The sequence below is a fragment of the Amblyraja radiata genome, chromosome 5, assembly GCF_010909765.2.
Source record: "Amblyraja radiata isolate CabotCenter1 chromosome 5, sAmbRad1.1.pri, whole genome shotgun sequence".
NCBI classification, from domain to species: domain Eukaryota; kingdom Metazoa; phylum Chordata; class Chondrichthyes; order Rajiformes; family Rajidae; genus Amblyraja; species Amblyraja radiata.
This window is the reverse complement of record NC_045960.1, coordinates 52311942-52330073: the sequence shown is the minus strand read 5'-3', so window position 1 is coordinate 52330073 and position 18132 is coordinate 52311942. Positions and strand designations below refer to the sequence as shown.

Sequence of the window (18132 nt, the reverse complement as noted above, 5' to 3'; positions counted from 1 at the left end):
CAGAGGTGTCTCGTTGCTAAGGCGAACACAAACTTCCGTATGACCTAGGAACTGATGTTGGTGTGTTTGCTCCTAGTTCAAACTCGTGGCGTGGATATAAGAGCTCAGCATCCAAGTTATATAAATAGGGCGAAACAAATTCCCAGCATTGCTGATCTTGTTTAAATTTCTTTACTGCTTTGATGCAGTTTGTTTTAAACTCCGCCAAAAACACCAACCTGATCGATATACTGAGCCATTTGTGTGGATAAGTAAAATTCTCCGGCTCTCAGTTGCATTGAGAACTTTTCTTTTACACGGTTCTCCACGTTTGTTCAATTTACGCCCTTCCGTTTCCAATTGTTAAATAATCAATCATATAATTCCGTTCGGACACCAATACCTGGTCAGGTTTATTGCCTATTCATTCCCGTTTCCGATATAAATCCTACATGTTCTAAGCCTGCTTATACCCCGAGATCCCAAAACATTAAAGGAAGATGGAAAATAGTAATTAAACCAAATTTATTTCTCAATCCAAATGGGACTTGCCAGAAATTAGCATTTTGCTACTTCAGTCTGTTTCTCTGTTGTTGCAATCTAGACACGACCTTCTCCAGGATTATCAAGCGTTCTGTTATCTTTGGTGCTGTAAACATCATCCATGAAGTACACATTATTTTCCAGCCTAAGCAAAATCTGGTCCATGGAATGCTGAAAGATCTAATGAGCTATAATGGGCGAAGCAATGATTTCCCTACAACTTCTTCTGGATATTAATGGTGAGGCAGACTTCGGACTTCAACCACAGCTGCTGATTTTCAATGGATCAAACTAATTTGCTGAAAAACCTGGTGTTTACCAAGATAGCAAATAAATCCACCGCATCAGATAAGATATATGTCAGCTTTTATAGTGACCAACAGTCACTCCACCCTACCTGTGGTAGAATGCTAGGCCAAGTCATCCAGCTCGTTCCCAAATGCTTTGTTCAAGATGCAGTGCACAGGTTGAAATTAACACAAGGTGTAACTTATGTTTCCACATGTGCTTTCACTTTGAAACATTCATACCCTGTTTAAAGATAGAAGCATATCCATCCAACTCATCCTGCAGTGAATCTTGCAGTACACTTTGATTTAGGCGCTGAAGATCTTTCCTTAATACACTGATCTTTCCAGGCCAGTTCACTGGAAATTGAATCTCTCCCACAACAGGAATTCTGTTTCCGATGCGTCAAAAGATGCAAACTTCACGCCAGAAGCTTCCCCTGCCCCTTGAGCTGCAGCACAAGTGACACAGGTGTGTCGGAGTCCAGGTGTGCATTCGCTGATTTTCCACTGGGTCCATCTGGATGTAAATTCCATTTCCTCTGCCTTGAGCTTTGAACAGTTAATCAACCTTTACTCTTCATGTCCCATTTGATGTCAATCACACACTCTCTCCAGACAGATTTGTTTTGCACTTTTTCACACTCTGCAAGTTACCCTTTTATTTTTCCTCAGTTATTGGCAGCTTCGCTGACAAAATCCACATAAAATTTGTCAGCGTTTTTTGTGGCACACACCTTTAATAGACATCCATATCTCTAATTATAAAACTCTGATCTTGGATGAGTGTGTGTGGATGTGTGTGTGTGTGTGTATATATATATAATCACATCTTCTCGAAAAAACGATGCGCTAACGGTAACATTTTAACATATTTCGGTAAGGATTTTATCCCATGGACTTTGAAATCGTCTTATATGAAAAATTAATGCATTATTTCTCAAGTTATTAATCAAAATGTTCATAAATCTGAAATAACTGAATCTAAACGATAGTCCCGCTGATGACATCACAATGGGTCTGCTGCACGTGGCTTGCACTGTGTTTCACGCGCTGCGAGAGACGTCACCCATCCCCCGACTCGTAGTCCTTTGGTCACTGTCCGCCCTGCCCGCTGGCTGAGTTCAAGTCCGCCCTCTCCGCCCCTTCCCCCTCTCTCACCCCCCTCATTCAAAAGACGAGCAAGTCGGGCTCTTGATTGAAGCCGCCAAACTCCCATTCCTTTGGTTGACGCCCGCTGCCCGTCTGCCCCGCTCTCCCCCCCCCCCCTCTTTCTCTCTCTGCCCCCATCCCTCTCTAGACGTTCCTGCGAGTTGGGGGCTATGCGTGAGTGGATAGGGCGGGGATGGGGTAAAAGGAGCGAATTAATAATAGTAATAATAATATATCAACTGCGGTGGTTAGTGTGTGTGAGAGTTGGTGGTTAGTGTGTGTGTGACACCGCAGGCTGCCCCCTCACCCCCCGCAACCGCACATTGAGGGGACGGGATCCAGCGGGTCCCACTTGGTCTAGTAACTATTAAACGTCTGATCTGGGATGCGTATTTATTTGTGTACGTGTTGTTCATGTGTAATCATATCTTCTCGAAAAAACAATGTGCTAACGGTAAAATGTTTATATATTCCGGAAGAGATTTTTCCCGTGGAGTCCAAAATCTACTTACCTCAAACATGAATGCTTTATTTCTCGAGTTATTAATGAAAATGTTCAAAGATCTGACAAAACTTTGGATTTAAAATGGTTTTTCCAGTTAAAATAATTTCTGAGCTTCAAACAACCTTCGATACAAAGTTGCAAGACAGGAACTCTGGCAGGAACACTATGAACGTATCAGCTCAATGGCATCTCACAGCAAGTGCACATTTGCAACAATGTTGCCATCATAGCTCCTGACAGGACAGGAGGGGCAGGGACAATTAGTATTGCAATTGATAAGATGCTATTGGGATTCTTTTTTCAACTCGTGCTGGGGAGGCTCACGAGCTATGATCCAACCCTTCGGCAATGGGTTGAGTTGGAGGGCCACGCCTCCCATTGGGGCTACGGGTAGCGGACGGGCACGTTGGGGGTGTAGTCCCAACAGGTCTGCACATGGTCTAGTATATTACTAAAACTCTCATCTTGTTTGTGATTCTGTCTGTCTGCGTGCGTGCCCATGTGCTCCCGGAACTACACCAAAATGGTACATGATAGCGCTACAATTTCTGGACTACCTTACTCACAATTGTCTTTTGGTGTGTTTTTATCAAGTTTCGGTCAGATTGATGTTATATTTTTACAAGTTATTCACATTTTTAACTTTACAAAATCCAGTTTGAAGTTGAAGTGGCAGTTAGCAGCTATGTCGTCACAATGGGATCTCATTTACATAAACTTCCTCTCAGCAGTGTTCCACTGGCAGTTAGCAGCGTATGACATCACAATGAATGAATGAATAAGTTTATTGGCCAAGTATTTACATACAAGGAATTTACCTTGGTGCTCTGCCCACGTGACAACATGACATACAGTGAGTTAAGAATGATACATAAAACATTAATAATAAAACATTATTGATTAATGGGATCTCATTTACATAAAATGCCTGTCAACAGTGTTCCACCCAGTGCAATGAGATTTGTTACTTTGTTGTAAGGAGTGGGAGGGAGTGGGGGAGGAGGAGAAATGTTATTTAAACATTGTGTTTAGTGGGGAGTGGGATAGGGGAGAGTTGAGGAGAGGGAGAGCAGGTAGATAGAGGGTGAGGATGGGGGTAAGGGGTTATAGAGGGAGTAACTGATGGTAGGGGAAAGGTGAGGGAGTGTGTGTGTGTGTAAAAATAAATTGAGAGGTTGTTATTCACCTTGGTAACCACACAACAGACATTTTCACTTAAATATTCTATTGCATTCCTTAGCATTATTCAGTTAAGTGACTCCGGTGAAATTGAAGAACAAAGTATTGTTTTACCATGACTGTCAAAGGTAAATTTCTACCCAAGTCTCTCTCGCCTCTTCTTCTGATAACAAAACTTACCAGAAGTTAACTAACAGTTAGCAGAAGATAACTAAAAAGGCAATAAAGGGAGAAAAGATGAGGCACGAAGGTAACCTAGCCAAGAATATAAAGGAGGATAGTAAAAGCTTCTTTAGGTATGTGAAGAGAAAAAAATTATTTAAGACCAAAGTTGGACCCTTGAACACTAAAAAAGGTGAATTTATTATGGGGAACAAGGAAATGGCAGACGAGTTGAACAGGTACTTTGGATTCGTCTTCACTAAGGAGGACACAATCTGGCCAGAGGATCTAGGGGGACGGAGGAACTAAAGGAAATTCACATTAGACCGGAAATGGCGTTGGGTACCATGATGGGACTGAAGGCAGATAAATCCCCAGGGCCTGATGGTCTGCATCCCAGGGTACTTAAGGAAGTGGCTCTAGAAATTGTAAACGCATTGGTGATCATTTTCCAATGTTCTATAGATTCAGGATCAGTTCCTGTGGATTGGAAGGCAGCTAATGTTATCCCACTGTTTACGAAAGGCGGGAAAGAGAAAACAGAAGAATTATAGAACTGTTAGCCTGACATCGGTGGTGGGGAAGATGCTGGAGTCAATTATATAATATGAAATAGCGGCACATTTGGATAGCAGTAGCAGGATCGGTCCGAGTCAGCATGGATTTACGAAGGGGAAATCATGCTTGACTGATTTTCTGGAATTTTTTAAGGATGTAACTCGGAAAATGGACAAAGGAGAGCCAGTAAATGTAGTGCACCTGGACTTTCAGAAAACATTTGATAAGGAGTGGGCAAAATTAAAGCACATGGTATTGGGGGTAGAGTGCTGACATGGATAGAAAATTGATTGGCAAACAGGAAGCAAAGAGTAGGGATTAACGGGTCCCTTTCAGAATGGCAGGCAGTGACTAGTGGGGTACTGCAAGGCTCAGTGATGGGACCACAGCTATTTACAATGTACATTAATGATTTAGATGAAGGGATAAAAAGTAATGTTCGGTGGGCGGCGCGACTCACGTCGCAGCGGCCTCTGCAGTCCGTCTGTCCTTTTGTTATTTTTTGTCCCGTTTTAATGTATTTTTTTTTTTTTTTTTGATGGGGTATGTGTGTGTGCGTGTGTGGGGGGCGGGGGGTGAAACTTTAAAAATCTTTCCCCTGCACGGAGAACCCGACCTTTTCCCTGTTGGGTCTCCGTTGTCATTGGGGCTGTAACGTGGAGCGGCCTCCAGCAGGAACGACCTGGGTCTCCAGTCGCGGAGCTGCGGACCTACTCACCATCGTGGAGCTGGCCGAGTTCGGAGCGGGTGGAGCTGTGGTGGCGCGCTGCTGCGACCTGACCCTCGGAGATTCGGAGGCTTACCGCAGGTCCGGTGGACAGTAATATCGGGAGCCCACAGGTCCCTGCTGGGAGACTGCTTTTCGGGGCTTCCGCAATGGCGACTTCTCCCGCCCGAGTCGCGGGGTCGAGGAGTACCTGGAGCGGGGCCTGACATCGCCCGGCGCGGCTTCAACGGCTGCGGGACTTTGCTAGCGCCCGCCGGGGGCTCTAACAACAAGATCCGGAGTGCGGCCTTGCATCGCCCGGCGCGGCGTTAATGGCCGCGAGACAATTGCCATCGCCTGCCGGGGGCTTTGACTCTGACATCGGGAGGGGAATGGGGAGTGCAGGGGAGAGATAAGTATTTTTGTCTGTGTAAATTGTGTTGTGTCTTGGGTCTTTTTTTCTTGTGTGTATGACTGCAGAAACAAGATTTCATTTGAGCCTCTATGAGGTTCAAGTGACAAATAAATTGTACTGTATTGTATTAACATTAGCAAATTTGCAGTGTGAACTGTGAAGGGGATGCTATGAGGATGCAGGGCGACTTGGACAGGTTGGGTGAATGGGCAGATGCAGTTTAATGTGGTTAAATGTGAGGTTGCAAAAACAGGAAGGCAGATTATTATCTAAATGGAATCAAGTTGGGAAAAGGGGAAGTACAACAGGATCTGGGGGGGTCCTTCTTCATCAGTCACTGAAAGTAAGCATGCAGGTACAGCAGGCAGTGAAGAAAGCATCTTCATAACAAGAGGAGTTGAGTATCGGAGCAGAGGTCCTTCTGCAGTTGTACAGGACCCTAGTGAGACCACACCTGGAGTATTGTGTGCAGGTTTGGTCTCCCAATTTGAGGAAGGACATTCTTGCTGTTGAGGGAGTGCAGCATAGGTTCACCAGGTTAATTCCCGGGATGGCCAGACTGTCATATGTTGATAGAATGGAGCGGCTGGGCTTGTATACTCTGGAATTTAGAAGGATGAGAGGATATCTTATTGAAACATATAAGATTATTAAGGGTTTGGACACGCTAGAGGCGGGAAACATGTTCCCGATGTTGGGGGGAGTCCAGAATCAGGGGTCACAGTTTAAAAAAAAAGGGGGTAAGCCATTTAGAACAGAGACGAGAAAAAAGTTTTCACACAGAGAGTTGTGAATCAGTGGAATTCTCTGCCTCAGAGGGCGGTGTTGGCCGGTTCTCTGGATACTTTCAAGAGAGAGCTAGATCGGGCTCTTAAAGATAGCGGAGTCGGGAGATATGGGGAGAAGGCAGGAACGGGGTACTGATTGGGGATGATCAGCCATGATCACATTGAATGGCGGTGCTGGCTCAAAGGGCCGAATGGCCTACTCCTGAACGTATTGTCTATTGACCCGAAATGTCACCCATACCTTCTCTCCAGAGATGCAGGCTGACCCACTGAGTTACTCCAGTATTTGTCTATATGTTCTCAATCACTCAATCTCAACAATGATGTTGTGGGAATTACAGAGACATGGCTGCAATGAATGGCGGTGCTGGCTCGAGGTGCCGAATGGCCTACTCCTGCACTTATTGTCTATTGTCCTTTATCATCAACAGATAGTAGCTACAGTATTAGGCAAAACAAAGTGTAAAAATTGTTATACCCACCGACCTTGAAACAAAGCATATATTTCAAAGAATATATCTATTCGTGCCATAAGGTCTTTTTTTATTCATATATAGGACATGTGTGCTGCTGGCAAGGCCAGTATTTAATTGGCCCCTGTCTACTGCTCTTATGGAGCTATTGGTGAAGTGTTAAAGGGATATTGGTGAACTGTTAGAATTCTTTTGGTGATAGCACTCAAATATCTTACTTCAACAGGAGTTCTAAACCCAACTGCAAATGAAATTCCAAGCATCAGTGGCAAAGTCAGGATGTTGTGGGACTTGAAGTGGAATGTACCGATGGTATCTTCAGGTGGAAGAGATGTTGTTTTGAGAGAACCTCCTACAGAAGCCTTGGAACATTGCCGCATTGCATTTGTTGCATTACACTGCCACTACAATGTGTGAGAAGTGGAGCTTGGTAGTACTATCAATGACCTCCTTTAGAGGAGAAAAGCTTGTGTTCAAGCGATGCAAATGCAATTTTCCATATTGTCAAAGAAAAGCCAGTGATGTCGTTGTACTTGAACAAACAGAGATCTGATTAGTTCTGGAGCACAAGCTCTCGGCACCAATGCACTCGGATATTATTGAATTAAATTAACTACTCACTGGGTTTTGAGCTGATGGGGACTTTGGAAGGTAGCATGTCACTGAAGATGCCTCGCCTTTTGCATACACATACTAGATCCCGCACTCATTGTTGATGAAAATATTCATGAAGATTCCTCTTATCAACTTTTTAACGGAGCAATTCATTTTCAAAGAGGAACTACAGGAGCTGCACTGTCTTTAATACAGTGACTGAACCAACATAACCTTCTTAAATTGAGAATGGCAAAGCATCAAAAAGGCTGCCAACATCATTAAAGACCCACACCATCCTGGTCACACACTCATCTCTCTGTTGCCATCGGGAAGAAGGTACATGAGCCTGAAAGCTGTAACATCCAGGTTCAGGAACAGCCTCTTCCCCATAGCCATCTGGCTATTAAATACGACATCAAATAAGCTCTGAACAATAACAGTCTATAATTACTATTGCACGTTATCTGTTTATTTATTGTGTATATATGGTCTGTGGTCTATAGACACATTGAACTTTTATCTCCCATTCTGTATTATGTTTACATATTCTGTTGTGCTGTAGCAAGTAAGAATTTCATTGTCCTATCTTGGACCCATGACAATAAAAACTCTCTCTCTTTAATTTGAGGAAAAGATAAACGGTAAAAGATAAAATGTAAAACAATCCTGAGTCAACACGGATTTATGAATGGAAAATTGTGCTTTAAAAATTGTTTAATTCTCGAGACTATAACCACCAGAACAGAAGGGAAATCAGATATTATGTTTTTGGACATTCAAAGTTTTTGTAAAAATGCTAGAGATTATTAAATAAAATGAGAGTATATTGGATTTTATTTTATTTTGTTTTATTCTTGGTCTTTTCTTCTCCAAAGACTAGTCCAATGCTCTTGTGACTGACATCCTATCCTCCACTCTTTTCAAAGAACAGCTCATTCAAAACTCATATATTAACTCAGTGTTCGAAGAAGTGTTTCGTTCACGGTAAAATCGACAGCAGAAGGACACTCCAATTATGTTCATTTCTTGAAAAAAAGTAATAGAAAAGTACTGGAATTAAAGGAATTGAGTTTATCGGTGGGAAATTTGGGTCACGTGCAAGAAATGAAACTTATTTTCCTCAATGTACTTTCAATGAAAACTAAACAAAAACCAAAGTAGAAACACAAGCATTGACTTAAAATTAAAAACATGACACAATGTAATTCCCTTTTATTTTTTTTCTCTCTAGAATAGTACATTTGATATACTTAATCACATTATTTCAGCTATTGCTTTTTGCACGAAAAGCCATCAGAAGTAGTACTGGTAGTTGTTTCAGCTCCAGTCATGTCACGTAAACTACCCACTGTTAATTTTAGTTGTTGAATGCAGATGAGCCATTAATCAGATACATTCACATAAAATTTATGCACTCTAACTTTCATTATCATAGTGGTTTATAGAATTGGTTTAACAACTACATTTCCCTTTTTTAAAAAACTAAACAAAATTAATGTCAACAAGCGTAAATATACTTTCTCAGCACAATCCACAGAAATTTGTAAAAGTAAAACTTTTGAGATTTTCCCTGACCCTGACCAGCAGGATCCTACAATTGACAGAAGAACAAAAAAAAGTGCAAAATACCTCTAGTTTCAAGTTTTTCTCCACTTTCTTATGTTGGGATGTAGTGGTAGTGAGAGAACAAAGGAAATTTAAATTGGCATTAAAATATGAATATCTTTATGTGTTTGCATTCTGGATCTTTGCTAAATAGCTGCAGCCATATTTTAAGCAATTTATTTAGTAAAAAAGATAAATCTTGTAAAACCATGTCAAATTTAAAGTCACATGATTTGGTAATGAATTATCTATTAATACTTACGATCAGAAACCATCTCATTTAAGAGCACTATGTAGTTTTTATTCTGCTGCAGATATTTAGAAGCAGAAAAATACTGCCTATATTAAAATCACTTAATACATAACTGTTCAGTTTGCTCTTGCCATTAATCTTCTAACATTTTTAGGAAAATTAATTATCTTGTAAATAAAGGATACACAAAAGGAAATGGAAAAAAAAAAACAGAATGTGACCCCGAGCAGAACATTACTGATTGAAAGGGGAAGTACTGTATGAAGTGTCACTGTTGGCTGTGGTTTTGCTAAACTGGTCCCTTAATGAATAAAACAATAACATTTTTTATACCTCGTGACTGCTCAAATTATGAGCAATTTCACATTTTATTTAATTTCACATGCTGGTCTTGTACTAGGTAAGACAAATCAGACTTACTTTTTAAAAATAGGGCCAGAAGCCTGTACAATTAAATAAAATAATTTACTGGGGAGTTCTTCAGATTGGCTGCTCCAATAATGATGAGCAACCTGCTTATGAAAAGAATACACAGGAGGTTTTCTGTTGTGGTTATGGAGGTCAAACAGGACATCCCATGAGGACATTTCTGTATTCTATGCCCGACCATCATTTCTATCTAGTGTGGCCTTAAATACTAACTGTTGCAAACTGCAGGGATTTATTTTTAAATATAAACTTACAAGCAGGTTAGGTTTTTCTCCACCAATGGGTGGAATCGACCACTGCCTAAAGTGGAACTAACTCATTCCCTGAGTAAATAAACTAATTTGACCAATCCTGTGCAACTTGTTAACAATGATAGAAGAAACATCAATAAGGCAGAAATGCATTTAAGATTGTTCTCAGGAGGCCTTACAGATTAAGCAGAACAAGGGAGAGAAAGGCTAATGGAACGTGTTGGCGTCACTTCAGATATGGATGTTAACAAAGACATCTCAGAGAATAAAGTAAGCAGGGGATCAATATTTCAAGAACAAAAGAACATGTAAATTGAAAATGAATGGTTTTTCATAGTACCTGTACTCATTGAGGCAAATTTGCAGGTTCGGCACTTTGACGGTAAATCAGTAATTGATGGCTGCCTATTGTAGAGTTATTGTAGGTTGATTTTTATTTCAAAATTTCTAAAATGAACAGCGTGATAAATTACTATCCAAATAATCAAAACATTCTGCATAATCAAGGGAGGTCCTTTGAGTTTTTTAAATAATGTTTGAAAACTTAATTAGGTCAATGCTGTTATAAATCCAGCAGTTAATGAAAACAAAACAACTAAACAAATGTAGATGGCAGGTTAATTCCATGACCTATGCTTCCCAAGGGGGGTTCAGTATCAGAAGAAGTTTTAATTGTGCTGCCACTGGTCTCTACCCCACACTCAGTGAAGGTATGGTTTCTTCCTGGATTTGCCAATTCGTTGATCGTTACTTTGATAGCATCATTTGCAAAGAGGCATCTAGAACTTGCTTCTTTATCACCACAAATTATCTTATGGATTGTATATAAATGGCTCCAATACTTTGCAGAAACTACAACAATAATCCAAGCCCAATTTGTATGATTTTCATCCAGTCACAAAAACATTCTTTACACTCAAAGAAATGCTTGCCATACCCATGCCAAGTCTTGGTGGGGTTACAGTGGCATACCGTATCTATCAAATATTTTTTTTTAATTTGCACTGTATTGTGTATTGGTCTTTTAGAAGTTATAAAAATAAATGTCTGTAATCATAAGCCACTTTCAGATAATCTGAACAACAAAGCCAATTACAACAGGTGTACAGGATGATTGGTAATCTTAATACTGAGTATTTTATTAACTTGATTGAAACATAACCTGCTACAAATTAATATTTAAACTGTGAGAATTTATAAAACATTTACTCTTTAAACATTTCAGCACAGTTTTGATAAATCAAAACAAAATAACGTTCCAACCTTTGAACTGGTTTAAAGGGTGATGCACTAAATAGTTAATGACTTTGAGGTATTGCAAAATCAGAACTACTTTTCTGATCATTTTCATGGATCAGCTGGTGAAAGGAGCTACTGGATGCTCAATATAATTCTTGTGTAGTTAAAATAAAGCTACGAAGAAAAATTTCTAGTAAAACCACAGCATCTTCTCAACTTAACTTCTTTGCTGTTCTCCGCAAAAGTTAATATTAAGGTTCTTTGTTTTAAAATTATGATATGACAATCAAGTAACATCTTATTTCAGCATAGAGTTAATATATATCTTACATACAGCATGGCTAAGTATCAGCAGTAGAGGGATTTCCTCTTTAAAAAGTTAATAAGGCACAATGTTACTGTGCCTTATGATGGCATCATGTTATGATTTTATATGGAATGCAAGATGTTTTTTTCTCCTCCACTCTCCTGGCACTCAGTCACAGTTGGCATGAGACAATTTAGCTAAGTGGAAAATACCCAGGCTGCCATGAACTCAAACTTTCACTCAGTACATTGTGGTTCTCCATGACTTGAGGTTGGGTAGAGCAGCCTTGGCACACCAGGTCTCTTCTGCAGCTCTACGCATGGCCTGGGTATCCCAGAGGGAAAGCTCTAGGTGCTTATTGACTCATTTAAGCCCTTCGGTAACCAGTGACCAAAACTACAGAGTGGATTGTTGAAACCCAAAAACAAATTTTAATTAAAAATGTCTTTAATATTTTAAATAATTTACCTTTACTATTTCTGGTCCACAATAGACAACTTTTAAATATTGATGACACACCCCCAGTCATTTAATTGGCAACTAATAAAAAAAGTTTGCTTTTTGAAAGATCTTTGCCATTCATATTTTCCACTAATTCCCACTACCATAAAAAAGCAAAGGCAGTCTTCAAATTGAAAAAAAAAATGCCATATACATTATTTTGGTTAAAATTCAAGCTCCTTGAGTCTTTTAGTGATCAGGTTGGTTTACTCTTTGGACAAAATGATCGAGTCAACTTAGATTGCCTTCCTTAACATCCCAGTTTACCTCTGCTAGATTGAGTTGAATTACAATTGCAATCATACAAATTATGGCTATTAAAAGAAAACAATTGGAAGAAATATTCCAAAACAGATGACACCTTAATGAAACGGAGCACATACCACATGTATTCCTTGAGATTATATTTTTCATTACAAAAGGAACATAAATGTCAAATAGTGCAGAGATACGTACTCTTCGGAAATTGAGACATTAAGTCAGTGTTAGGACAGTAAAGGAAGTGCAAACATTGCCTGAGGCACACACCATCCATGATTATAGCTAACATGTGCAAAATGGTTAAACAGCCCCTTCTTCAGCACTAATCTTTTACTCCTGATACATCCATTTAAAAAAAAAAAAAAAGATTCTTTTCTTCTTTCTCGAGTTGTACATCACAGTGCTTGGAACTAGTTCTTTGGAAGAATTCTGAGAATGGTGTACTGCTTCATAATATGGTCACAAAAAAAATTAATGGCAACATTCCCAGTTTCACATTTGTTCGATGTCTAGTCGATAATTACGTGCTATTGCTTCTCACTGTGGAGTTCCGTGAGGACCCTGACACATCCTTCATTGCCCATGTAAACAAGACTTTTTATTTTACGTGAACATACCAGTCTGTGACCGTTTCCTTTGCTTCTTACAAATGTAATAGATAGGAAAGATAAACAAACCTAATAAAAAAGAGAATGAAACAGTGTTAAAAGATATTTACTGACATCATTTTGCAATTTAAAAAAAAAAAAGTTCATAAAACCAATGTTAATAAAGTCCCATTAAGAATACTGGTGAGAAAGGCAAGGCAGCGCCTTTACCACCTCAGGCAGCTGAGGAAATTCAGTCTCTCTGAGGATCCTTCAATCTTTCTACTCTGGTGCTGTAGAAAGCATCCTGTCCGGAAACATCTCAATCTGGTTTGGAAACAGCTCTGCCCAGGACCGGAAGGCTCTGCAGAGAGTAGTGCGTTCATCCGAACGCACCATGGGAACCACACTCACCCCCCTGCAGGACCTATACACCAGGAGGTACAGATCCAGAGCCAGCAAGATAATAAAGGACCCCTACCACCCCAGCAACGGACTGTTCCAGCTGCTACGGTCAGGCCATCAGGACTGTAAACTCTGATCTCACCTTGGACTAATTTACTAATTTATCGCTGTGTCTTTTTTGAAAAATGTAAATACTGTTGTTCTGCACAATCCTGCAGGCATTGCCACTTTCAGGTAAGCATTGAGACCTGAACAAATCTGGCATGGGCTGATAAATGGCAAGTAACATTTGCAGCACAACCGTGCCCTAACAATGACCGTCTCCATAAAGAGAGTATCTAATTAGTTATCCTCAACTTTAAAAGGCAAGTCTCCAGCATCTATATCCTGGCCTTCAACTGGACCTGCAACGTGCCATCAATATTAAATTATGCAACTTAATTCAAATTGAGATTTTCAGTGAAAATTATGTGCTTTATTTTTGGAGAATGGCTTGTACTTTGAGTCAGAGAGATGGATTCCATCGCAAGCCTAATTGGGCCACGTTTTACAGATTGTCAAAGCCATGTACACTGCTTTTACTGAGATCAAGTCATTTTCAAGAACCACTTGGCAACATCTGTTTAGTCAGACCTATTTTAATTCTTGAAATAATTATTATGTAAATCATAGAAAGTAATATAATCTTGAAAAGGAATAGAAATTAGTATTGCCAAAATTATTCAAAATTTTAAATTTGATTGAGTAGCAAATATGTGAATGCAATTTTGGGAAGTCAAAAATGTTAAGAGTTCATGAGAGATTCTGATGCTGCAGCTGAATTGTGTATTCAGAAGTTGCAAAAAAAGTATTTTCACAAGGATTCTATGAAAATGATAGAAAACTGGTTGTTTTGGTTGTATTAACAGAGAACCATTCATTCAGAAGTTGAGGAAAAAGGTGTAATATCTGGTGTATTAAGGCAAACAATGGGCGAGGAACATTTGCCAATGATACCGAGATATACGACGGATTAATAACTTTTGACAATTTAATGGTGGAAAGTACATATCCAAAATTGCCATAAATTATATTTATTCTTTCAATTTTAAGGGGAAAGAAAATCTATGCTACAGTTATATCAATAGAATGAAGCACTAGACTAAAAGTTCAATTTGGAAGCAATAGCCATATTAGATATGAAAATTGAAACTGTTGCCCATTTCATTCGTGAACCATACCCATTAATAGCCCTTAATAAAAAATAATGGAACAATTATGTTACACAGGCTTATTGCCAAGTGTGATGTTGCCCTAACATTTTATTCATGAGGCATTCCCATTAATGGCCCTTTAAAAAAAAAATCGTAGAACAATTATGTTGCACTGGGTTATTGCCACGCAAACAAGAGATATTTCCCCACAAGGAAAGGACATAAGAAATTTCAGGGCAGTGGGAAAGAAAACTGGAAAAGAGGAGGGACAGGTTAGAGCATGGCCGACATTAGGTGAACACAGGCAAGGGTTTTTTATTGATAGGCAGATTGTTGGACAAAGGACAGAGATGAAAAGACTGAAAAGGATAAAAAGTTGTCAATTGAAAAACTCGAGGGTAGAAGAATTGTGTAACCATTGGAAGGGAGAAAACTATTTTAATAAGGGCGAAATTTTCAGTTGAGACCCTTCTGAGACTGATAGTGTACATGGGACACAGTTGATGAAAAGAGGCGAGGGGAAAGGGTTGGGCAAGAATTGGCAAGTGAGAGGTGGTTCCAATTTAGGAGGGGTTGATTGGCAGTCGAGGTAGAGAAGGGTGGAAATCGTAATGAAGGCTAGAGGTGATAGTGAGAAGACAAAAATATGCAAATGGTGGAATCTGATAAGAAAGGAAGGTGGGGAGTGAAATGTAGAATCAGAGGGAGGTATGCTGGGTAGAAGTGGCTAGGAACTGGGAGCTCTCCAGCTGACCCTAGCAGACACTGTGCAAGTGTTCAGAGAAGTGGCTGCTTGATCTACCTAGTCACTGATCTTTAGTTAATACCAACCTAAATGTTGAGTTATTTCACTCTCGGACTCAATCCAGACACACTGTAATGCTGGACAAATGGGATGTTGTTCAGCAGTGGCAAGCAGAACATCTTTTCTTGCAACCATTTAAAGAACATTCTTTTCATATAAACAGCCAGAAGTCAATTGGATGTCTGGCTTATTCATTCTTTGCTTTTATTCTCCCTGATTCATGGCTTCACATTAGGGTGCCTGGAAATTCACCTCAGTTGAAACCAAATTTTAGGTGTGAAGTACTGTACCCAGCTGTTATCAATAGCATATTTAGCACTGCTGACCAGGAATAAGTTTCTAGACTTTTTTTAATGTTTTCTCTCAGCAGCAAAAAGGTTGAACTGCCCTTTGAGGATGTCCTCATCACGACCTATTGGTCTGCTATTCTATCACTTCATTTACAGAATATATGATTTTTTTTAGATTTCACCTGTGGTTATGCCTCCAAACATATCCCAGTACATCTGAGCATAACCATGAGGAACCGCTGTTGAATAAGGGCCTGAATTCACAGATCTTTGGTCAGCAGCAAGTCATGTTAATGGCCCTGTTAAGCTGCAGCAAGAAATAATTTTGTTGTTCCATTGCCGGTACCATATGACAATTAGATAGTTTTGATCTCTGGACTCTTGTCTTTTGAGATGTAGAGCCACTTCAGGCACCACAAGGTCAACGAGAAACCACTCTGACTTGCAAACATGATTTTTAAGATTAACGTAGACTTGAACTTTGCGTGGTGTGTTATCTCCCTATTTTTATGTAAAAGGACGTCACAGAGAGGGTGCGGGGATCAGGTAGGGCAGGGAAGGAGAAGGGGAATGAGCCAGAAATTGTGATGTATGGTACAATCAACAAAGTAGGAGGGACAGGTGTTGAGGAACACCAATCAGACATTCGAGAATAGGGAGCAGGATAATGAAGCAGAAAGTTAGCATCTTCTGAATTAATGTCAGAACCCGTTAAAATAAGATTATAAATCTGATAATACATACCTGGAATATTACATTCCATTCTGGTGCAAAAAGGATTCACTAATGTGTTTGCAGTGATGAGAAATTTCAGGCACGAGTTTAGATAAGAGAAACCAGGATTGTTCTCCTTGGTGAAAATTTATACAAGATTTCTACTGGCATACCGGTAGTTTAAGGAATGGAGTCACGGATTTAGAATGATGAGTAAAAGATGTGGAGCATGAGAGGAAAAAAAAATACTAACAACGATTATGATCCAATATTCAATGTTGGTAGCAATAGCAACAATCAGAGACATTAAAAGAAAATTAGACAGGCACCCGAGAGAAACAAGTTTTCAGGGGCATGTTGAAAGGGTAGGTGAATTGAGCTTAGTGGAATTTGAAAAGGTTTCATTATTCTTTTTTTCCCCTCCTCAATAAACTGCTAATAAACAATTATTTAACTTGTAGAGAACATTTAGTGATGAATAGCCAAACCTAATCACATTCACCACCAATCTACTCAAATAGATTTATTATAATTACATATTGTTATTATTATAATTGTGTTTGACTTTTCACAAGCTACTGGGTTCAAATTAAGATCAACAGAAAGCAGTAACAGAACATTGCCTGTTCCCATTCCAAAGGAGACAGAGCCTTGCCAGTCAATAGGTGACACCCTATAGCCTTTCAAACCACTGTGTTTGAAATTCACGTCTAGGCTGAATATGTTTTTGCTCATACTATATTTAAATTATTCCATCTGAAGAATAAGTTACTCCACCCATTTACAAGTTTGCAGATTGTAGTGTGGCGGATCTCAAAGGATGAGACTGAATACAGGAAGGAGATAGAGAGCTTAGAAACATGGTGTCAAGACAACAACCTTTCCCTCAATGTCAGCACAATGAGGGAGCTAGTTATTGACAAGGAAGCAAGGTGGTGTACTCACCCTAATCAGAATCAATGGTATTAAAGTGGAGATGGTCGAGAGCTCATAGGCATTAAAATTATCAACAATTTGTCCTGGACTAATCGTATCGAAGCTACAGTCAAGAAAGCGCACTGACATATCTACTTCCTCAGAGGATTATAGGAAATTTGCATGTCTACAATGATTTTTATCAACATCTATAGATGCATGATGGAAAGCATTCTTACGGGATGCCTCATATCTTGTTTTGGCAACAGTTTTACCCCACACTGCAAGAAATTGCATCGAGTTGTCGATGTAGCCAGTCCATCAAACAAACCAGCCTCCACCCTCTTGCCCCACTGACACTTCATGCTGGCCCAGGAGAGTCGCCAACATAATCAAGGAACATTTTCACTCCAGTCATTTCTTCCTCCTCACTCTCATCGGACAGAAAATACAAAAGTATGAAAACATGTACCACCAGATTCATCAACAGATTCTTACCCTGCTGTTATCAGACTACTGAACACCCCTCCCATAAGCTAGAGTGTAGTCCCAATCTTCCAACCTACCGCATTGCTAATGGAATTCAGACGTTTATTGTAACTGGTATGGAGCATAAACCTACGGAGGATTTGATGCAACTTTGCTAGTGAGATCACACTAAGAATCCTGCATACAATTTTGGTCTGCAGATTTAAAGAATGAGGTACATGCACTGGAGAAAATGAATGAATGAATACTTTATTGTCACATGCGACAAGTCACAGTGAAATTCTTTCTTTGCATACCCAAGGTATGCAATAGTCACCACATAAAGGGCGCCAACAGTTACAAAGTGTCTTGTGTCAGGTACACCTTTGTTCTCCCCACTCCCTCACATCGCTCCCCCCAGGCCGGGTCCTCCTTTGTTGAAAATAAGAGGTCGGATAACTTTGAGGTCTATCCCAGATAGTTGCAGGGGTAGAACCATTGAATATATTGAAGGGGCAGATTGGAAGACATTTAAACTACAAGGGTGTCAAGAGTAATGGCAAAA

General features: G+C 39.8%; 1 protein-coding gene across 2 annotated transcripts in view; it reads right to left on the bottom strand.

The window, feature by feature from the left end:
* Nucleotides 1–8539: 8539 nt before the first annotated feature.
* rnf217 (ring finger protein 217) overlaps nucleotides 8540–18132 on the bottom strand; it is a 101257-nt gene continuing 91664 nt past the window's right edge. For both annotated transcript variants that reach the window (XM_033021200.1, XM_033021199.1), the window contains one exon: nucleotides 8540–12867. In XM_033021200.1, the coding sequence (XP_032877091.1) occupies nucleotides 12794–12867 (74 nt within the window). In that variant the 3' untranslated portion in view covers nucleotides 8540–12793. The remainder of the gene's footprint in view (nucleotides 12868–18132) is intronic.